At 40.0% G+C, this 22126-nt stretch overlaps 5 protein-coding genes across 8 annotated transcripts; 1 reads left to right on the top strand and 4 right to left on the bottom strand.

The window, feature by feature from the left end:
• Positions 1–488: 488 nt before the first annotated feature.
• LOC149705140 (sulfotransferase ssu-1-like) lies at positions 489–2062 on the bottom strand. The gene is made up of 3 exons (XM_089865386.1): positions 1956–2062; positions 1492–1892; positions 489–1099 (listed from the first exon to the last, which is right to left on the bottom strand). The coding sequence occupies exons 2-3, from the start codon at positions 1877–1879 to the stop codon at positions 507–509; spliced, it is 981 nt and encodes a 326-aa protein (XP_089721512.1). The 5' UTR covers positions 1880–1892; positions 1956–2062; the 3' UTR covers positions 489–506.
• Positions 2063–2067: 5 nt separating this feature from the next.
• Positions 2068–10119, top strand: gprs (speckle type BTB/POZ protein). Its single transcript, XM_089865375.1, has 7 exons — positions 2068–2115; positions 7070–7505; positions 7584–8025; positions 8102–8276; positions 8343–8460; positions 8523–8680; positions 8740–10119. Exons 3-7 carry the CDS (start codon positions 7841–7843, stop codon positions 9367–9369), a joined length of 1266 nt encoding a protein of 421 aa, XP_089721501.1. The 5' UTR covers positions 2068–2115; positions 7070–7505; positions 7584–7840; the 3' UTR covers positions 9370–10119.
• On the bottom strand, positions 2080–4919 carry LOC149705142 (acetylcholinesterase-like). The gene is made up of 4 exons (XM_089865357.1): positions 3778–4919; positions 3415–3721; positions 2532–3357; positions 2080–2458 (listed from the first exon to the last, which is right to left on the bottom strand). Exons 1-4 carry the CDS (start codon positions 4027–4029, stop codon positions 2221–2223), a joined length of 1623 nt encoding a protein of 540 aa, XP_089721483.1. The 5' UTR covers positions 4030–4919; the 3' UTR covers positions 2080–2220.
• On the bottom strand, positions 5066–6762 carry LOC149705143 (uncharacterized). Of its 4 annotated transcripts, XM_089865393.1 has the most exons (4): positions 6397–6762; positions 5945–6201; positions 5554–5694; positions 5066–5492 (listed from the first exon to the last, which is right to left on the bottom strand). In XM_089865393.1, the coding sequence occupies exons 1-4, from the start codon at positions 6760–6762 to the stop codon at positions 5483–5485; spliced, it is 774 nt and encodes a 257-aa protein (XP_089721519.1). In that variant the 3' UTR covers positions 5066–5482. The 4 variants fall into 4 exon arrangements, with proteins under 4 accessions (XP_089721519.1, XP_089721518.1, XP_089721520.1 ...); XM_089865392.1 differs by having other exon boundaries at positions 5066–5694; XM_089865394.1 differs by lacking the exon at positions 5066–5492 and having other exon boundaries at positions 5569–5752; positions 5812–6201.
• Positions 10120–10276: 157 nt separating the features above from the next.
• Positions 10277–20211, bottom strand: LOC149705144 (uncharacterized). The gene is made up of 7 exons (XM_089865334.1): positions 16962–20211; positions 16274–16337; positions 16132–16194; positions 14890–15029; positions 12379–14530; positions 12187–12240; positions 10277–12073 (listed from the first exon to the last, which is right to left on the bottom strand). The coding sequence occupies exons 1-7, from the start codon at positions 19761–19763 to the stop codon at positions 10821–10823; spliced, it is 6528 nt and encodes a 2175-aa protein (XP_089721460.1). The 5' UTR covers positions 19764–20211; the 3' UTR covers positions 10277–10820.
• Positions 20212–22126: the final 1915 nt, after the last annotated feature.

Raw genomic sequence — 22126 nt, forward strand, 5'->3', positions numbered from 1 at the left:
ACCTCTCCGTGACATACGTCACTCGGAGAGGTAATAATTTTTTTATTACATTACCAAGATAATGTCGTTTTACCATTAAAACAAATGTACACATCCTTGTGTGAAATAAATGTTAAGCAATACGAAAATTGTTAACTAGAGTTTGACAAATACGAGAAAAAGCCATAAGGCTTTGAATAAATATATTTTTTTTTTGTAATATTTCCTGCTGGGAACCACCACTTATTTGACCGTGAATTTTGAGCCCGTAAATTTATTTTAATCTATGACGTAAGGTTCTTGAAGGATAAGTCAAATGAAATCGTGTTCTTTTTTAATTAAATCAGTATTTTTTTTCTATTGGAAGCGAAGAAACCAAAATACCCTAGCTCGGTTAAGAATAATTTTCATGAATTTTCACGAGACAGTCCCTTTAATATCTATCAGATATTTGTTATTTAAATTTAAACGATATCTTGACCTTACTTTAAAAGATTCCTCAAAACCAGTACTAAGAAATATATTATTTAATTTGAAGGTAATTCACACATTTCAGATTTACTTTTTGTAGTCAAGTCTAAATCCGCCTCATCAACTTCGACAGAAGCCTCTTCTAATTCTAAACAGCCAATGTCCCTCCAATACTTGAGTAATTCAGTTCCACTTAACACCGATTCGGCTTTCTCGTCCAATAAGCGACTTTGTTCAGCCGTTAACTCCGCCCTCCATCCACCCACGTTACCTTTTCGCACCAATTCGTGATCGTACTTGTATTGTTCCTTGAAGAACCGATTGGTCCGTTGTTTCATGTACGCGAATTCGCTAAACCTGACGATTTTCATCAAGGCTTCGTTGTCACTTTGAAGTTTATCGTAGTAATCTGTACCAAGGAATTTGGCCACCTCTAGAATGGCCTTTTCGGGATTTTCAAGCATTTGTTCGTAGATGAGGAATAGCACGTTGGGGTCAGACGCGTGTTTGTACCAGGACGTAAGATGCTCGAAGTAATCTCCGTTATCGACTAACCCGTCCAGAAACAATTCAAAGAAAGCGTCCAAGGTACCGTCGAAGTTGTACGAAGGACTGCTTTTCGTGTGATGGTAAAACGAAACGCAACAATCTTGAGAGAAAATTTTTTTATTAGGGTGGCCAAATGTCACGGAACCTTTTCGACTCAAAATCGCCCACTGTACTTCAGCCCTTACACATTGAATAGTTATTAAGTTACACCATAAGTTTATAAGATATGTTCCATAAGTTTGACACTACCTATACTTCGTAATGCTAGAGACTTACAGCTCGAGCTAGTTCGAGAACGACGAGCGAGAATTGACTACACTCGGTTAATTTTGCAGTTCATCTCTACTTTACTAAGCCTTTGACAGTAGTACTTCACCAGGCGTCGCTTTACCTCAAATCTATGACCTACCTCACTCACTTCATGACAAGCTCCAGTTTGTAACCAGTGACAAACTTATGGAACATATCTTACGAACTTATAGTTACACCAACCTTTATAGTTTCTTGTGACGTAAATATACTTTGCTTCTTTCGAATAGGGAATCGTGCTAAACGGTAAATGAGACTTAATGGCGTTAGGTCTCTTGGCTTTTTCAACAAGATCCAACCCAGATCTTTCCAAAAACGGTGAATTTGAAAAGAACTCTCTTCCATTTTCAGCCGGTATCCCATTGTTGAAAATCAAATAAACTATTTGTTGCGTCCACGTTGTACCGCATTTCGGATACGTGGCTATGAAGACGTCATCAGTACGTGGTTTATACGTCAAACACTCTCGAAAAATATTTGGATCGAAATTATATTTAGGCAGAATATGGCCTTCCACTACTTGGTACTCTGGAATCTCGCGTTTTACCCTATTGCCCATATTGGACGACATATCTTGCCTCTCGCTGCGTTCAACCAAATGAATATGTACAATAGATAACGCGAATGAACGCGACAAAAATACGCACCTACCTTCAAAATTGAATGTAAAATAGTAATATAAAATGCAATAATTTTAATAACCCGTTCTTGACGTATCAATTCCGTAGAATAATAACTACTTGCTTGGGAAAACCGCGGGACAAACATTGACTATCTTATCATAAAATTTACAATTGGGTTAAAAACGTAAGATAATTTTTTATAAATTGTTTTTATTTTTTATCGAAGAATATTTGAGCCGCTTCGGATTTACCAAAGTTCACAAAAATACGTTACTTGTATTTTCCAAGGTCACGTATATCTTCCACCGTCACTTATCTTCAAATAAAGGGGTTCGTATTCGGGTGGTTGATGCATTTCAAGTTCGTACATTTTAGGGAAAATTTCGTTCCAAAAATGGCACCGTTTTCGATCGTGAAAACCCATAGAAGTCACGTTAACGTCCAAATTAACGAAACTCGGGTCCATAGGGTTTAATTTGGGCCAGAATGGCACAGGAATATCGTCATTCGGAGATAGATTGGGATCGCTAATTAGATTAATTAGAATCAGAATAAACGTCACGCGTGAATGTGAAAAAAAACCAAACAAAATGAACTCACCCGGTTCGAGCGAAATTGGCCCAGTATCTCATAACAGTTCTACTCAGATTCTGAACAGCTTCGCTGAAATTTCGCCTTTGACTTAAAGGTTCGCCAAAAACGAAGATAATTTCGCTTCCATGGAACGACCCGATCCATTTAGGTGCGGGAAAATCCGTAGAAATATGTTTGAACCGATATTTAAAGACCGAGTTTCCAGCGTCAACCATGGCGTTTTCAAACTGTTGCGCCGAGCAGAAGAAGGCCCCATCAGTACCCGCGCGAATGGCGATATCGACGTTCCGCTTGTACTTGTCCCTTTCGTGGACATTCGTGTACAAAGCCATAATGGTGTCCACAATTATACTGTTTGGTTTCAAACCGAAAGCTTCGTGGAACATTTCGCGTAGATCAATTTCTTTGGGTTTAATATTGTCTCGAAGTGGGAATACAAAAGGGTAAAGTCCTAATAAAAATAGCGTCGCTTCGTCTTGAACGTTCCCAACAATTACGTCAACCTTGGGTAACTTATCATGTTCTAATAAGGATTGTAAGGGGTGTTTTACGATGTACTTGCCATCGACGACGGGTTTGAAGAACAGGTTGTAATTATAACTGTACGTTGGTTCGTTGTCACGAATATCGTCCGAGCTTCTGTTCATTAAACAGTTAAGTGTTTGGAGACGGTTGGATTGGTTGAAAGGACAACCGATGTTGTCGGCAAGTATCGAGGCCGATTTAAGTAACGCTTCTCGCGTTTCGAAAGCATTTGGCATATGGGCCGAACCGCTTTGTATTATCGCGCGTTGAAAAAGGTTCTGACTTGACGCGATGTGAAGGTGGTGAGCTAAAACAACAAGGTTGCGTTCTTAAAATTGTAATAATTGGTTTGTAAATTTCTTACCGACGCTAATGGCTCCTGCACTCTCTCCAAAGAACGTTACTCTATTACTGTCTCCTCCAAAACTGCCAATATGTTCTTTGATAAACCGTAAAGCCATGGCTTGGTCCATGAGTCCGACGTTACCGGGCGCCTCTTCAATACCCAAGTACAGGAAGCCGAATGTAGATAGTCGATAGTTGAAAGTAACCACGATGACGTCTTCCTCGGAGGCCAATGTAGTCGCGTCGTAGATGGCGGAATTAGCGGTACCCGTCACGAATGATCCACCATAAACCCAAACCATAACGGGAACCTTCTCTTTAATTACCTAAAAATTAACTCGTTAGTATCATTTTTGAATCTCCGTATGGCGACGAGACTTGCCTTAGGGACAAACAAATTTAAATACAAGCAATCCTCAGATGGCTTTTCGTCTCCGAGTCCAAGGTAGAAATTTAACACCGGATGCATTTGAATGAAGGCGTTGCGTTTCTGTACGCAAGCCGGTCCTAAACGTGAACAATCCAAAGTTTTATTGGCCCATGACTTTGGCGGTAACGGTGGTTTGAATCGTAGCCTTCCAAGAGGTGGTTCGGCGAAGGGTATCTTGTAGAAGACTTTCACAGTCTTACCCATTGGGGACTTTTTCAAGATACCCTTTAACCTTCCTAGTTTCGTTTCCACTGTAGGTGATGTTGAACTCGTCGCGCCATCTTGGCAGGTAACCCGGGATACGAAGCAAATGATGATGATGATGATACATATAGCAACCAAGAAGGTTTTAAACGTGATCTGTATTTTCTTTTAAAAATATACGAAATGAGTTTAGATCAACTTGCCAACGTGTTTCAAATTTGACTCTCTAAGAATATCTTTCTATACCAGTTTAAAAAATTTAACATTTAGTTTATGAATAGATCGTTAGTAAGTTTTATGTTGCGCTACTTGAAGTTAGTCAAGGTTTGCGTCATATATTTCGAAATGTAAGATTAGTGATTACTAAGAAGAGCTACATAAATCCGGCGAAATTTCCAGAAATTCTTTAACATTAATACCCTAAACAGGTTTTACCGTCCGACGGTCTCTGAGAGGCCTATCGTATACTTTCACCGTTGACATTCTAACCTAGAATTTTATTGGGTTAAATTAACTAAAGTCTAGAAAATAATTTCTTTAATATTTATTTTTAAAAATTACTAAACCACTTTTCTATTAAAATTGATTTCAAAATAGTATCGTATTTTAACAAAACCCTATAATACTATCCACATAAGTACGGACATTGCTTTGCATGGATCTACAGAACTAAAACATATCGTATAAATGACCTTTCACCCCTAGATTGTTCAAAAGTTATCAGACATAGGGTTCGCGACAAGTGATCAGTAAACATTGTTTAACTTTCGAAACACATAATCAACTCATACATATTTTCAAAATAAATAATCAGAATTAAAAATAAAAATCAACTTACCATTTTAATTTTCATAAGATTCCAAATAAATTCATCTAATATAAATAATTTTCACGTACAAAATAAGCATACTGATTACTATCAGCAGAGATCGTCGAATCAAGCATGCACCGCCAACGCTACAACGTCCGTAGGTCTCGATTTGTTTACGTTAAGTGAACTAACAATCTTTGAAAAGTGAAATTTCTTGGCATAGAAAACAGTGGGACGTAACTAGATTTATTGGTTGATTTAAACTTCGTAGAATCGCCTCTAGTGTGGCATTAATTACAAAAAAGAAAAAGATAAACGGCCGAGTAGAAAAATATGTTTTGTAATTCCAGTATGAGAGAGAACGTTATTAAATGAAACGGGACACATACACCGGGATTGCCCGGGGCGAATTACAGGCCTCGCGTAATAACGATATCAAGTATACGTAGAACTTCAACTACTTTAAAGTTTAAGGTTAGATATAACGGTGAATGAAGTTATCTTATTAACCACAAGCGAGTCAATTAATCTTTTCGGCGTTTGTTGAAGTAATAGACCCGTCAAAGTGGTAAAGTAGAGTCTGGTGATGGACCACCCTTGTTGTCTTAAGACAGAACATCCTGTATTTTCATTCCAGACACGCTAAATATGACTTCGAACAAAAAGGACTGGTAAGTTAAGCTCTATTTAACGTCTCTTTGTCGTCCACATACCACCACCGGATGTTCCGTCTTCCATATATGAAGCAGGGTTTGGACGAAACTTTTATCAGAGCCCACTTCACCACACCTGACCCATATTTAGCATTTTTCGAAGCATGGTTTGATATACCAAACAAAATCCTTGACCTATCCCTGACATTTTAGAAAAAAAAACTTTAAATCCCTGACTTAACCAGGTTCCGTGCCAACCCTGAAACCATTACATCTAAAATAAGAAATGATAATAAAAATATTCTTTAAAGTTCCTACGTTTTAATTTTCATTATTTTCCAGAAAACGTTCTAATTTCTTAAGAACTTGCGTCTTATAGATTTTATTAAACGCGTTCGCTTCGGTCAAAGTACAATTCGAATTTCTAAAATCGTCCATTAATTTTAATAACCTTTTGTCCTTGAGATTGATCAGACTGGTGTCCGCGCCCCAAGCCAGTAGAATTATAGTACACCTGGCTTCCGCTTTGATGGCAAACTGCAAGGCGGTATTGCCATTCGCATCTCGTTTGTTTATGTCCGCGTTATGGTTTAACAAATATAAAACCGATTCAATTCGGTCTGTCATACAGCCGTAATGTAACGTTGATAAGCCTATTTTATTGCACGCGTGAAGATCAGCTCCATTTTCAGCCAAAATTTCCATAATCTAAGTCAATAAAAAGGACTTAATAATACCCTAACGTATAAGCGTAAGTTATATGAAAGCAAAGGCGGTTCCGTTGGTGCCCCTAAAAGATGACTTTTCTACTACACAAATTCGAGTCCAGGAGGTTAGCCAGAATGCCAGGGGTGATCACGGAGCCACCTGTTGCTTTAAACTAAATGCCGTGGTAAACATTACCATGGCGTCACCAATCTTAGCAGCCAAATGCATGGCGGTCTCCCCCAACTTGTTGGTGATGTTAGGATTGGCCTCGGCTTCCAGAAGTTCCCTCACGGTGCTGAAATGACCGTTTTCCGCAGCTTTCATCAACGGCGTGTTACCATCGCGATCTTTAACGTCTATTGGCACTTCGCAAGACAACAGAGAAAACATCATATTTATCTCGGCTCTTTCGCAAGCCGTATGCAATAGCGTTCTACCACGAGCGTCAGGGCTGATGTCGTCGCATATTCCCAATTCTAACAACGTTAATAACGTTTCCTTATCACCTTTCCTCGCGGCTCTGTGCAAATCCGCAATTACTTGACGTTTACCGTATGACATTAAACGAGAATGTACCAAAAATTCAAACTAGTTAGGGTAAACTTAATTAAAACGCGTAGGAATTGTTCTTGGCGAGGAAAAGGACTTACACTATGACTGTACTAAAGTAAATTGAACGAAGTTGTAAATGCCTAAAAATTTTCCATTCTTTATAGATAAAAAATTGTTTCCCTAAATTTGTGTACATTTGATAAGCTCTAAGAATTCCAATTTCAATTTTTAGCAGTGTCAATATTTTTTGTTGTCATTTTAGAGAAACAAACAAAACTACGATTTATTTTCGGATTCTTTTTTTTTATTTGTTCAGATGGATACAATATTAATACGTAATCCAGTATTGATCACCGAATATACCTTAACATAAAATGGGATTCAAGTAAGGCGCCGCTGCCTTTGACATTTATCCTAGCCTCCAAGGTATTTTGTACGTGCAATACAACTGGCTAGAAAAATCAATAAATTGGGCAAATTTCCACGGCAAGCGTCTTGCTGTAGCAACGCGGATGGTTTTACTTCGCATATATCTAGTCTTGAGGTGATCTCCGCTCCCATCGTACGCTAAATCTGTCCGATTTCAATAAATTTTATGAAGGAATACAAACGATTAAGTACTTAATGTTGAATCGATAATGATCTCGATGAAACTTTACAGTATCGTGTCGTCAATTTTGAAACAACCAAATTCGTACGGAACATAAACATCTCGCTCAGGCGGTAAATTGGCAACAGGTACGGCTCAACAGGTAGCTTAGATTTTTTTCTTTTCAAAAGGCGGCTTCGTTTGACCCACTAGACTGATAAGAGGTGGTTCTTATCCTTAGAAATAGGATCTCGAGATTTATCGATCGCTTTGAAACCTTAAGCCTCGACTGAAATTCGCAACAAGCCGCGGTGTTCCTCAAATATTACCCGTCAGTTTTTGTTAGCGGAAAATCTAAATCGCTAATGAGACAACAAATTCGTATCTCGTTCAAGAACTGAATTTATCGCGTCGAGTAGTTAGAACCTGCCTTACGAAATGGATCCTGGTATGGCCCAGCACGCGTAACTAAACGAAGCTTATAACCGGAAGTAAAACATGTCCGACGAAATGAGCTTATCCGAAGACGATTACGATCAATCGTTATTCGAAAACAAAAGTGGATTAGCGGAAGACATGAAATTTTTAGCTAGTATGCCCGAATTATGTGACATAACATTTTTAGTTGGCGAAACGAGAGAGCCGGTATGCGCTGTCAAAGCCGTTCTCGCCGCGAGGAGCAAGTAAGTTAAAGTTCAGATACGTCCGTTTAAATAATTGAAGGATTGCTAAATGCCATAAACGCGCGGGCTCGTTCAGAATATTCCATAAGATGTTGTACTCAGCCGGACCAGGATTTCGTTTAAGTCAACACGGCGGCGGAAGCGGTTCACCCAAAGAAAGTACAAGGAGAAAAGAATTTAGAGAGACCAATAGATTGAAGTACTTCTTAAAAAGAAGTAGCGAGCCCATACTACACGTTCCGTACCAACAAGTACTAGCTTTTAAATACTAGGTACTTAATGGTTAATGACTAATTCGATGGAAATTGTCATTAAAGCCTCCGATGCCTACGCATCAGACAATCATCGTCGAAGAGTTTGAACCGGACGTTTTCCGACAACTTATCGAGTACATTCACACGGGGTGCGTCACGCTGCAAGCTAGGACGCTTCTTGGTAATATTTGTTGTAATCTTCAAGACCTTCGCAGCGACGTTCTCTCTTCGTTTTTTTTTCAGGGTTGGTAAACGCCGCTGATTACTACGGTTTGGACGAACTAAGGAAAGCCTGTATGGGTTTCGTTCAATGCTGTATAAACGTGGACACCGTTTGCGCTCTACTCGCATCCGCGGAGAGATATATTCAGTACAAATGCACCAAATCGCTCATTCAAAAAGTGGGTTGTCTCCCCTATTCTTTGAGCCTATTGGAGTTATTTAATTTTGACGGTAATAGGTCCTGGAATACGTGGACCTTCATGGCAATGATGTTCTAAGTTTGGGATCGTTCGCCATGTTACCTCAACACGTCGTCTGCTTAATTCTATCTCGCGAGGAATTGCGAGCGGATGAATTGATCAAATTTCACGCGGCCTTACATTGGAGCCAACATTTTTGCGAAAACGAGCCGAATGCCGAGCTAAGAGAAACATTCTTTACGTTCTTGGAGTATATCGAGTTCTACAAGATACCGGCGAGCATCCTGATGCGGGAAGTACATCCTTTAGGCGTCATCCCTGACCATGTCATCATGAATGCCTTGGCGTTTCAAGCCGATCCTTCCAGCGTCGACAGGCGTCAGATTGAAACGCCTAATCGTTTTAGACGACATACCTTAACGGGGGCCAGCTTGATGGCGCTTAAGGAAGCTCAACCGATGGTCCGGGCCGGCGTTAACCCTCTCTTGGCCGGGGCTTTGGCTCATAGCGCCGCGGGGGCCTCAACCATGATGCCAGCCAGTTCCGAGAGAGAGGTAACGCGCAAGACCGAAACATCAGGAACCGTGGAAAAGGGCATTGTAGGCAGAAGCGCAAAGTCTTTGAGGAATAAGTTCTATCGTCGAAGTAAAACTGTCATTGAAAGTTAAAAATGATTATTGTTATCTCTAAGTTCATATCGTCACGTAACTTCCAAAAGCACACACCCACGACATTACGTTTGTATACACTTCGTTGCCTTTGGACTAACGTGTTTTATATGGTCGCTAGATATTAGTTTTAAAACATTCGCGTCGTGAGTGTTCGTTTTAACAAATGTTTAAGGGCTGGCCATTGGTTAGTTCCGAGTTGAAATGTTAAATGGGGAACGATGCGTTGTTTAAATTGGCGTACTGTTAACCAAAAATTGATATTGTATAGTTTATGTAGTGAGAAACTAACGACTGGCGTTAAAAGTGATAATGAAGTCGAAAAACGAGTTATTTTTAATTAAGGGTGTTAAAATATGAATTAAAACAATTTCCAATGTTGTAGCCCAACTCCATTTTGCTACAAAAGACTATTCCATTAATGCCCTAAGAGAAGCAAAACACAACAGAGGTGGGGCCGTCATCAGAGGCTATTTCCATCGCGGCAAGAAGCACCGCGAGTTGGCCCACGTGTAGCGAGCACCCTTGACCAATTAAAAATAACTTGTTTTCCTAGGCCTACTTCATTATCCCTCGAGAAATTATTACGAATACGGTTATAGTCTGATTTTGATCAACCCAAGTGTTGACCACGCTTGGATGAGAACAATACTACATTAAACTTAAATGTTAAGAAAACTAGATTGAATAGGTTTCATATATTTTTTGATGTTACTGTTTAAAATGATTAAAAATATTGTTCTCTCGAAATTGAAATATAATATTACCTACCTAACCTTGAGGAATCCATTGGGTTTATTTTATCCAGACATTGCGAGTACGACCACGTTGCACCATGTTCTGCAAGGAACGGAGTGTTTAGGCTCTAGAGTAATGAATAAGCTTAAGTTTAATCGCACATATATAATTTAATTCATAAACGGCATTAATTTTATTTCAAAAAATTCAAAATACAATGTAAGGGCTGCGAGCAATGCGCGTTTTTAAAGGGAGCCGTATTACCATCCACTGGGTCAAAGGTTATTCAAATATAACCGAATGGCTAAGCTAAGCGTAAGGAACTGGTATCCGAAAATCACACACGGTGGATCGTTAGTTCCACGTGGTTAACGGAAACGCAGGAGACACAATATAACATTATTTAACACGCGTAGGTAACATTTTGATGACACATGGAACTATTTGATATTGGCGAAGTAGAATTTTTTACTACAATGTATCGACTATGAAACATGGATGATGAGCGAGATTTAATTACTCGCTCGCGGTTGCGAGAAAACTGAATTGAACCAACAAATTGAATCGTAGGATTTATTAATATAAGCGATAATAATGATTGTTTCCAATATGAAAAGTAAAAATTCAATATATTGTTAAGAGGTGACGGTGGTCACCCGTGTGGCGGAAAGCCAAATATCCAGGTTGGCTGTAACCTACCAGTACCTTGTTACTTAAAAGCGGTGATACTGAAAGGTGCGTTCGAATCGACTAACCGTCTCGCGTAAGTCATCCATAACACGGTTACCGCTCGGCATCATTCCTTGTCCACCTACACCCAGCAATCCCAGATGTTGAAGAATGGCCACCAGCTCGTGTTGAGGGACATTGGCCATACCCATACTCGTCAAAGCCGACGCGATATTTTGAGCTAGCGCCAACTTATCTCCAATAGGCCCCGCTCTGAACATGGCACCACTATCTTGACGCTGTTGCGGACCGCTAATCTTCAAGTTAGGGTTAGAAAACAATCCTCCAGTTGGTTTATAATTGTTAAGGATCCTAGTTAAGGTCGAATTAAGCTTTTGGGCCACGACGTTTAAATCTTCTTGAGGAGGTTGAGTCACGATGGTCATTGGATTAGGTTCTTGGGCTTGTCTCCAAGCCTGTTGTTGTTGTTGTCCCGTCATTATATTCGATGGACCAACGCCCATGTTTCCTCCTCTCCAAGTTGATTCGGCCATCATACTCTTAACGCCGCCACCGCCGGGATTGCTAACAGACATCCTTGGAACCGCCGAGGCGCTCCTATCCGCGTCTATGTTAGTAATTGGCGCCACGCTATATTGGGGATTCCTTTCTCGCTGTCTATTGACTGATGAATCGAGACGAACGGAAGTAGAAGCCCCGCCAGTAATTTCAAGACCAGAGCTTGAAAACCCAACAGCCGCTAATGGATGAACCGACGAAGACGTTCCAGTTTTAACCATGAATATGTTAGAACTGTTTGGCGCGTCTCTCGCGGATAAACTGCCGACTATCCCACTAGCCCGATCGCCGGAACTCTGCCACGAATCGGACGGTTGACGAGTTTGGATCGAGCCCAACCTCCTTTCGTACGACTTGCTCCCGGGAGAATCCCATCCGATATCAGGATCATCCAATAAAGAATTTGACGATGGCGCGCGAGTGAACCCTCCTAAACTGGCACTAACTCCACCGCCGCTGGTTGGACTATTGAACGCATCCTTATTGGAGGATAATAATCCACCAAAAGAGGGTTGATAAGGCTTATCCTTCGTCCGCATCCAATCTAATCCGCTCGACGCCGTACTTCGTCTCAAATCTGACAAAGCGCTGGGTCTGGGTAGAGCGGCCTGTTGACGCCAAAGGTCATCCGTAATTGGCTTAACGGGGTTTGTTCCGTAAGCGGAATCGCTTTTACTTAACAGCGAATCAGATTTTTCCGATTTATTAAATACAGTAACTGAAATATACCATTAATTCGTCGATGAACTTGACTGACAAAAATGACGCGAGTAAACGAAGCGGAAAACGCGTATAAAAGGATGATAGGTTCGGGGTTAACTCGGGACTTACCTGAAATGCTATCTCTCCCTAAAATCTGTCGGTTATAGGTCATTCCTCTTCCATCTGTTAATAGAAACACTCCCATTCATAAACTTTATTTCTCGCGCGGGAGAGTCAATCACGTGACAAACGACAACTAGGCCTAACAGCTACCAAGGTCATTCGTAAAAACTCGGCTATTTCAATGAAATGGTACATTACCTGGGGATACTTCGGGCCAGTTCTGTTGTTGCTTGGTCCATATCTCTTCTTGAAGCGCCTGATTGGCCTCCCCCTCCTGGTTTTCGTGGTTCTTATGCCAACTTTCCCAAAAATTGGCTGGCTTTTTCTTCTCGATGGGACTATTGGCGAGTATGTCAGACTGGAAGTCTTCCAGACGTCCTCGTTTATTGGCGATATTATTGGCGATATCATCGTCGAATGTTATGATCGGTTTACGTTTGGCGCTGGTAGCGAATATACCTCCGCGTGGCGCGAACAATTCGCTGGCGGCCGTAGAAATGGGATAGTTCAATGTCGGATTCATACCTTGCAAGTCTATCGGATTTGGGTTGAACATGTTGTAATGTTGAGTGGCGTAACCTTGAGTTTGGATACTACTGGCTTGTAACAGATTTGGATTTGCTTTATTCATTAAATCTTCATCGACCACGACGACTCCTCCTTCCCGTTTATAGGGTAATGGTGACCTTTGTTTAAACAAATCAGGACTGCGGCTACTCCTTCTCGGAGATTGACTTCGATAACGCGGCGAACTGCTACGTCGTCTTAGCGACGAACGCTCTCCGTAGATAGACTTTCTAGGTGGCGATATACGAACTGGTGACCTTCGAGATGGTGATAATCTACGAAGTGGCGACCGCCTTGGTGATAGTCTACGTAGAGGCGAACGTCTGGGTGAAACGCGACGTAACGGAGACCGTCTCGCTGGTGATCTACGAGGTGAAAATCTAGTCAATGGGGATCTTGATCTTGATCTGGATCTTCTAGATGACAAGCGTCTGAGCGGTGACCGACGAGGAGATAAACGTCTCAGCGGAGACCTTCTTGGTGATGTTCTTCTAGCGGGCGATCTGCGAGGGGAAACCTTTTTAAATGGTGAAATGCGTCTGGCAGGCGATGTCCTTCTAAACGGGGAGACACGTCTAGCTGGCGATGTCCTTCTAAATGGTGATGTACGTCTAGCTGGCGATGTCCTTCTAAACGGGGAGACACGTCTAGCTGGCGATGTCTTTCTAAATGGAGATATACGTCTAGCTGGCGATGTCTTTCTAAATGGAGATATACGTCTAGCAGGTGACGTCCTTCTAAACGGTGATATACGTCTAGCTGGCGATGACCTCCTAAATGGTGAACTACGTCTAGCTGGCGACCTCCTTAGTGGCGAGCGACGTCTAGCTGGTGAATGATCCCTAACTCTGATTGGAGAACGCCTCCTGGGTGAAATTGATCTTTTTCTGACACTCGTTGTCTTAGACTGGGGTGAGTGGCGCCGCTTGGTTACTTTTGACGCGTTGTCAGTCTTTCTATGACTTTCAGCAGCTGTTAATTTTGACTGGGCACCGTTTGAAGCTTTTAGTTTTTCCCCGACTCCCGTCTTTGATTGACCACTGGATCCTGAAGTTGTTTTTGACTGACCACTCGCTCCCGAAGTAGTTTTGGGCTGGCCGCCGGTGGCTGATGTATTTCTGGGCTGACCACTGGTGACTGAAGTTGGTTTCGTCTGACCACCGGATTCCGAAGTAGTTTTTACCTGACTGCTTGATCTTGACGCGATTTTCGTCTGTCCACTGGTACCCGATTTCTTATCTTTTGAGCTTGACCCTGTTTCACTTAAGGGTTTTTTGGATTCCGTTGTCTTGGCGTCTCTCCTGGCAGTTGCGGAGGTTTTGACGGACTTAACATCGGGACTAGCTTTACTGGTCGCGGATTTCGAGTCATCCCTTTTGCTTCTAGAAGCGGTTGAAGTTTTTGAGGCACCAGTAGTTTTAGGCGCGGAGTCACTTTTCTTCGGCGCAACTTTGTCTTTGGAGTCTTTGGACAATGAAGAAGAAGCGGTACGTTTCTTTCTAACGTCCAAAAGAGTTTCGACTTGGGGTAGTTTTTCGAACATGGGAACGTACGCGAAAGTTTTGGAACATAAGGTGGGATGCGACGACCTACGAACTCGTTCGTCGATATCGCGGCGTCTCAAGTTGTACCAATGAAGCGACGTACATAACATACTTTGAATATCATCGGGCCGTTGTTGAGCTAGATGTTTCGAGATATCGTCCAGAACGTTAATGTAACCTTCCGGCCAATTCGAGGCGGTCGCGGGAAACCGTTGCCAGCAATCCAATGAAGTTACTCTCTTGATATTTAGAAGCAAAATTATTTGGAAGTTAAGGATTTACGCGGAACAATTTGAGAAGGCGTTAAAGTCCATAGGAATATACGAATGATAAGAACATTAACTTTAGCCATAATTCAAGAACAGCTTTGAGGAAACCTTACGGACTGAGTAGAACTGTCTAACAAGGCGCGACATAGACTTATAGGCATTTGACAAAACCCCCCTCCCTCCCGTTACAAGCCTGCTTAAGACTGGAATAAATATACTATTTATCGACATTTCAACTAAGCAAAAAAACGCAAGCATTTCGTAGTTTTAGTTATCGCGTGAACCGAGCTGTAAAAAAAAACAACAACAGGTTTTTAAGTCATATATACCATAATTTGCAATTTGTGGCTGAGACTGGCAATATGTTCTTCCAAATTTTCGATAACTTTTAACGTTTTGCAAGCGGCGCAATAATACCGCGGCGGTGATTTACCGTCTTCCTTCCAAACTTCAACCAAGTAATCCATTCCTGAAACATTGCGTTAGTTTGTGGAGGGTACTACCAAGGAGGACGTATATGAGGGGAGACTCTTTCTAGAAAGGTGGGGGGGGGGGCGAGGTAAATAAAAACGAGGCAGATACAGTGACGCGTAAGCCGTTGGTAAAGGCGCGCCTTCAGGGTTCATACAACTTCCCTGAGATTTCCAGGTTTTTCCCCATATACTTCCCTGAGTTTTCCGGGTTTTTCCCGTATATGGAGTATCCTATGGAGCAAATGTTAACCAAGGAGGGGGGGAATAGGACTATTATATAATCCAAGGAAATCCCCGAGTTATGAGCCTCCAAAGTATACTATAATGCTAATCCTATGGAGGGGGTTGTTTGTTTACGTTTTGTACAATTACTCAGCCCCTGTTTGTCGTAGCCCTAAGGTTTTAGTATGGTTGGATGGGGGATAAATTGGACTATAACATACTCAAAGGACATCCCCCTATCTCTAGTAGAACGAGAGTTACGAGCCTCCAAAATTGGGTGTGATGCTATTCCTATGGCATGTTTTTGAACATTTTGCTTAATTCCTCGGCCCCTGTTTGTCCGTAGCCCCAAGTTTTTAGTATGGTTGGATGGGGGATAAATTGGACTATAACATATTAAAAGGACATCCCCGTATCTCCAGTAGAACCAGAGTTAAGAGCCTCCAAAGTATAGTGTAATGTTAATCCTACGGCGGGGGGTATGTTTATGAACATTTTGCTTAATTAATCGGCCCCTGTTCGACGCAAATTTCCCTGATTTCAATAAAAATTTCTAAATTTCCCTGAGGTTTTTGTCAACTATATATTTCCCTGAATGGTCCAGGTTTTCCAGGTTTATATGAACCCTGGCCTTATTGGAAACGAGAGATCGAATCAAAATTATCAACAAGCTCACGAGGCTAGAGCAATGAGGCTTGAACGCGTGCGCGACAATGTACTCTCTCTGGCCGTCAGGGAGGGGGGGGGTAACCATGGTAACCGGGGAACGGCACAGAACCGTTTTATGAACCGAGAACTACAAGTGCACGTGTTTCTGACTCCGAGTCTCCTCTCTTATACAACCTCCTTGGAACTAGAAATGATATTATTTCTTACCAACTAGGGTTATTTTCATTGCCTTAAGCATATCATAAACCGCGGGTTTAAATTTTTGAATTCCTACAAAAAATTTTATTTATTGAATTTTAAAAATTTAAATTTGACATTTAAAAATTGAAAATTCAAAAAAAAAGATTACCTCTAATGTATGGTTTTTTAAAAACTAGTGGTTTTTTCGCTACCGCTTTACCCGATTTGCCGGTCTAATCAAAAAAATTTAAAATAATTAACGTAAATTAACAAAGTAGTTAATTAATTAAGCGCGCGGATTTAAAATATAGAAATAATTATTTACCGCGATATCATAAAACTAAAAATAAATAATAATAATAATAGCGTGAAAAAAATTAAGGATGAAAATTACAAGATAAATTTAATTATTTACCTCATTATCATAAAACCAAAAAAATTATATTGTAAAAAAATTACAAATATTTCTTAAATAGAATATTAACAAATAAAAACTAAATGTAAATCTATAGGTTCATAAGATATGTTCCATAAGTTTGTCACTGGTTAATGAAAGCTTGTCGCGAAGTGAGTGAGGTAGGTCATAGCTTCTCGTGACTCGTGAGGCGCAGTCAAAGGCTTAATATAGACTAAATAGGCCTAGGTCCGGAGTGTAGTCATGCAATTCTCGCTTCCGTCGTTCTGCTAGAACACGCTCTCACTAACATTACGAACTTGTATATCAAGTGTCATACTTATGGAACATATCACTTATAAGCTTATGGTTAAAACAATTAAATCACGAAAAAATTGTTGAATAAAATACTAAATGGATTATTAATTAAATAAAATAAAATAAAAATGAAATTAAAACTTACGGATGAATCTCCAACAGCTTCATCCATAATCTTCCAACCATCAGTTAAGTCTAATTCTTTGGTATTTTTCAGTGCCGAACTCCCCCCTTCAATCTTCTCAAGGAGAACGCCATTTTTTTCAACAGGTGGCAAACGTTTAACTTTAATGGTCAAATTCTTCAGAACCACGTTGTTTTTGGCGGCCAATTCCAAATCCTCTTTTTTAATTTTAACTATCGGGGAAATCGGCATTTTTTTGACCAATACATCCTTTTTGGCGTCATCATTCTTCGTGGAACGTTTGGGTATGGTGTAAGCTTTCAGCTTATTTATAGCGGTGGCATCAACGGGTGTTGAAGAACTCGTCACCAACGTCACCTCATTTTTAGTAGAGATTCCTGGCGAATTATTATCTTTCGCGGCGAGTGAAGCTTTGACTTGCCATTTCTTCGCGGGAAGTTTGGGTTTAATTTTCAGTTTGGATTCCGTAATTGGTTTAGTTTCCGATTTTTCATCATTGGTGACAATTTTGTCATCATTTTCAGACTTAACAGATTCGGATGAAACTGGCGCTCCTTTTTCAGAAACAGCAATTGGAGTCGATTTATCATCCAGATTGGTTGCATTCGGTTTTTCTTCAGTATTCAACTTGTCATCATTTTCTTGATTAGAATCAAGTTTTTCAACAACGGGTGACAAAACTTTCTCCTCGGATTTTACAAGTTTATCCTCGTTTGCCTTATCTTCCTTGTTGCAGGTATCTTTGTCACTCGTTTTCTCACCATCCTTTTCACCCTCTTCAATTTCGTCACCATATTCTTCTTCGTCATAATCCTCATCATATTCTTCATCATCATATTGATCGTCATCTTCCAACAATTCCTTGTCACCAGCTTCGTCATTCGCACTCTCTGCCTTCGCTTCCTCCTTTTCGTCAACCGTTGTATTGTCCGATTCCGTTTTACACTCAGTTTTCAATTCGTCATCATTGGTTTTGTCACCATCATTCAATAATTCATCTTCATCAACTCGCTCATCACCTTCCATTTCGACAAATTCCTCGTCATCTTCGTCGCCTTCCAGAATTTCATCTTCGTCATCTTCCTGAACTTCATTTTCTAATTCCATTTTCTCGTCACCAATTTCATCAGATTTATCAGCATCAGTTTTAGGCTCGGCTTCTCCTATTGGGATGATGTCAGATTCTGATTCCATCTCGAGCTTAATGTCATCATCCTCTTTACTCAGTTCTTGATCTTCAGTTGCTTCAATCTGGTCATCAACTTCGTCACCCTCAGCGTATTCGTCCTCGTCACCCTCACCTTCTTCGTCCGCCCCTACCTCTAATTGTTCATCAACTTCACCCTCATTTAGTTCATCACCATCACCTTCCAAATTTTCATCCCCTTCGACTTCATTGTCACTACCCTCACACTGTTCATCAGCTTCTTCCAATTCAGGATTTTCCGCATCTTCTTGTCCCTCATCATTTTCATCACCATCAATCATCTCGTCATAAATCTCCTCGTCATCAGAAATATCTTCATGGTGATCATTTTCAGGTAATTTATTATTATTTTCTTGGGAACTTTCAATCTTCTCGTCATCAACGGGTTCTTTCTTTTTATCATCAGCAAGTTCAACTTTCTCGTCATCACCTTCGTGTATAGCTTCTTCAGCTTTCTCGTCATCACCTTCGTGTATAGCTTCTTCAGCTTTCTCGTCATCACCTTCGTGTATAGCTTCTTCAGCTTTCTCGTCATCACCTTCGTGTATAGCTTCTTCAGCTTTCTCGTCATCACCTTCGTGTATAGCTTCTTCAGCTTTCTCATCATCAGCTTCATGAATAGCTTCTTCAGCTTTCTCGTCATCACCTTCATGAATAGTTTCTTCAGCTTTCTCGTCATCACCTTCGTGTATAGCTTCTTCAGCTTTCTCGTCATCACCTTCATGAATAGTTTCTTCAGCTTTCTCGTCATCATCTTCATGAATAGCTTCTTCAGCTTTCTCGTCATCACCTTCATGAATAGCTTCTTCAGCTTTCTCGTCATCACCTTCATGAACAGCATCTTCAGCTTTCTCGTCATCATCTTCATGAATAGCTTCTTCAGCTTTCTCGTCATCACCTTCATGTATAGCAACTTTCTCTTCATCATCAATAGCTCCAACTTTCTGGGCATCATCCTGGTCATCAATTGGAGGTACTTCATCGCCTTTCAACTGTCCCAATGCCAATTTCTCGTCATCAGTCATCATATGTTTCTCCAAATCCTTATCACTTTCATCTGATATATCTTGCAACTCCATCGCATCATCTTTGGCGTCCAATTTTGCTTTCACATCCTTCTTGTCACCAGTCTTCTTTACTTTATTCTTGGAGATGATAGCCAAAACTTCGTCATCACTTCCCTCCGATGAAATATCCTCCAATTCAGGCTCATTATCGTTAATGGAACAATCTGAAATATCTTCGAGTATCGAAGTCCCGTTGTCAGACTTGTTTTTACTACCAGTTGTTTCTTTAGAGGTCAATTTCGTCTCAGTTGTATTTATTTCTTCGGGATCCGAATCGATAGCTTCGAATTCATTCCCACTGGTAATATCTTCAAAATCGTCTGCCGAACCTTTAGGTTTTGTTAGGGTTTTAACAGGACTAGGAGTTTCTTGTTTTGGAATTATTTCAACCTTAGTTTCTTCAACTCTAGGGGTAAGGGTTACGTTTATTCTAGCCGATTTCCTGGCTCTCCCTCTGCCCCTTTGAGGTGGGGTTGTACTCGTACCTCCTCCACGTTTGGAGGTACGTGTAGAACGTCTCGTTGGCATTTTGAATGATTGTTGTCACGAAATAAGACTTACGGCGCCTTAACAGGTTTTAATTTTAAAGTAACACCCTAAACATTACTTTCAAGCGGAAATATTTTAACTTCAAATCTTAATTTAAATAGTTTTGAGTACAATAGTAGCTTGGTAGTTCGTAGTGTACAGCACAATCACCGTACCGTACTACCGACCGACCGCGTACAATGGAAAAATTGATAACAAAGTCCTAAGCCTTGGCCTACTCTTATAGAGAGGCTCCGCTTAAATACAATATCAAAATTACACAGAGAATTATACGTACGTGTTACTGAATCCGATCTATTAATTGTATGTTTTATTTATTTCTTTACCAAAGTTAAAACACGCTTATGGAATATGGAACCATGCAATTACGAAGAACAGAACACTGAGAACAGACGGACAGCCCCCAGACCCCAGTGCACCGCTCAGTCATAGCCCACTCGATCACACGCTCAACGACGCACGCGCGGCTATAACAAAGAGAATATAGGGGAGGAGTTGAAGCTCTCCCGCTCCACAAGGGTAAATTACAATGTTGCCCCTAAATTATACTATTGGTACGAGGGAGTTTCCGGGTCAGTTGTGCCACCTACGATACCATTTAATGTCTCAAACGGAAATGTCTCGGTACTGCGCATTGAAGATGCGCAGTAGAAAAGAGCAACAAGATTTTCCCCTCTTTCCACTCCTCCCCTATACTCTCTTTGGTTATCCCGTTTAAAAGCGAAAGGGCTGGTTTTATCTTTAAAACGTCCATTAAATTTTTAAGAAACACTTTTTCATTTTTGACCACACAGAGTTCGGTCAAAAATGAAAGTTTTAAAAGTGAATTTTTTTTTCGAAAATATTTTTTTATTCTGGGCTCCAATTTCCATTTAAGCGTGATGGGGCTTTAATTATATTTAGTATAATAATGAAAACAAAGTAAAAAACTGTCCATAGTCAACATTTGCTCCTCTGCAGGTTTACAAATATCAAAAAATTGGTTTAAGAGGTCTAGGTTTTTCAATCTATTATCATCAGAAGCGCATGACATACGTATGTCACTCGCTTCTGTCATCATGGATAAAGAATGCGCGTGAGGAAATTTGTTTTCACGCTATAGGATAGGCAACTCCCTTTCACGAACGATAGCTTATTCTGCATATACTCTTTTACTACATCAGTTGTCAGCACGCGCAAAGCTAGGTCTCTATGTAACTTAGGCTTGTGCGTGCTGACAAGAGACAAAAATCTTCAGGATCTTCAGGATTTAAGATATCCTCGACTTTTTTTAGCTCGAGTGCACGGACCTCTAGGCCTTAGTTTCAGATACGTGTGAAATTGCCTACAAACCACTGCACGTGGCACGTTGTATTGTGTTTTTATGCTGTTTTATTGTGTTTTATGCTGTTTTATTGTGTTTTATGCTGTTTTATTGTGGTTTTATGCTGTTTTATTGTGTTTTTATGCTGTTTTATTGTGTGTTTATGCTGATTTATTGTGTTTTTATGTTGTTTTATGCTATTGTATTGTTTTTATGCTATTGTATTGTTTTTATGCTATTGTATTGTTTTCATGCTGTTTTATTGTGTTTTATGCTGTTCTATTGTGTTTTATGCTTTTTTATTGTGTTTTATGCGGTTTTATTTTGTTTCTATGCTGTTTTATTGTGTTTTTTATGCTGTTGTATTGTGTGTTTAAGCTGTTTCATTGTGTTTTATGCTGTTTTATTGTTTTTTTGCTGTTTTATTGTGTTTTATGCTGTTTTATTGTGTTTTATGCTGTTTTATTGTGTTTTATGCAGTTTTAATGTGTTTTATATCGTGTTATTGTGTTTTTATGTCGTTTTATCGTGGTTTATGGTGTTCTTTGCTGTTTTATTGTGTTCTTTGCTATTTTATTTTGTTTTATGCTGTTTTATTGTGTTTTATGATGTTTTAAGTGTTTTATGTTGTGTTATTGTGTTTTTATGTCGTTTTATTGTGGTTTATGGTGTTCTTTGCTGTTTTATTGTGTTCTTTGCTATTTTATTTTGTTTTATGCTGTTTTATTGTGTTTTATGATGTTTTAAGTGTTTTATGTTGTGTTATTGTGTTTTTATGTCGTTTTATTGTGGTTTATGGTGTTCTTTGCTGTTTTATTGTGTTCTTTGCTATTTTATTTTGTTTTATGCTGTTTTATTGTGTTTTATGATGTTTTAAGCGTTTTATGTTGTGTTATTGTGTTTTTATGTCGTTTTATTGTGGTTTATGGTGTTCTTTGCTGTTCTATTGTGTTTTATGCTGTTTTATTGTGTTTTATGCTGTTTTATTGTGTTTTATGCTGTTTTATTGTGTTTTATGCTGTTTTTTTTGTGTGTCTAA

The sequence above is a fragment of the Phalangium opilio genome, unplaced genomic scaffold, assembly GCF_054372755.1.
Source record: "Phalangium opilio isolate 3A_F unplaced genomic scaffold, DU_Popi_V2 ptg000014l_1, whole genome shotgun sequence".
Taxonomy (NCBI): Eukaryota; Metazoa; Arthropoda; class Arachnida; order Opiliones; family Phalangiidae; genus Phalangium; species Phalangium opilio.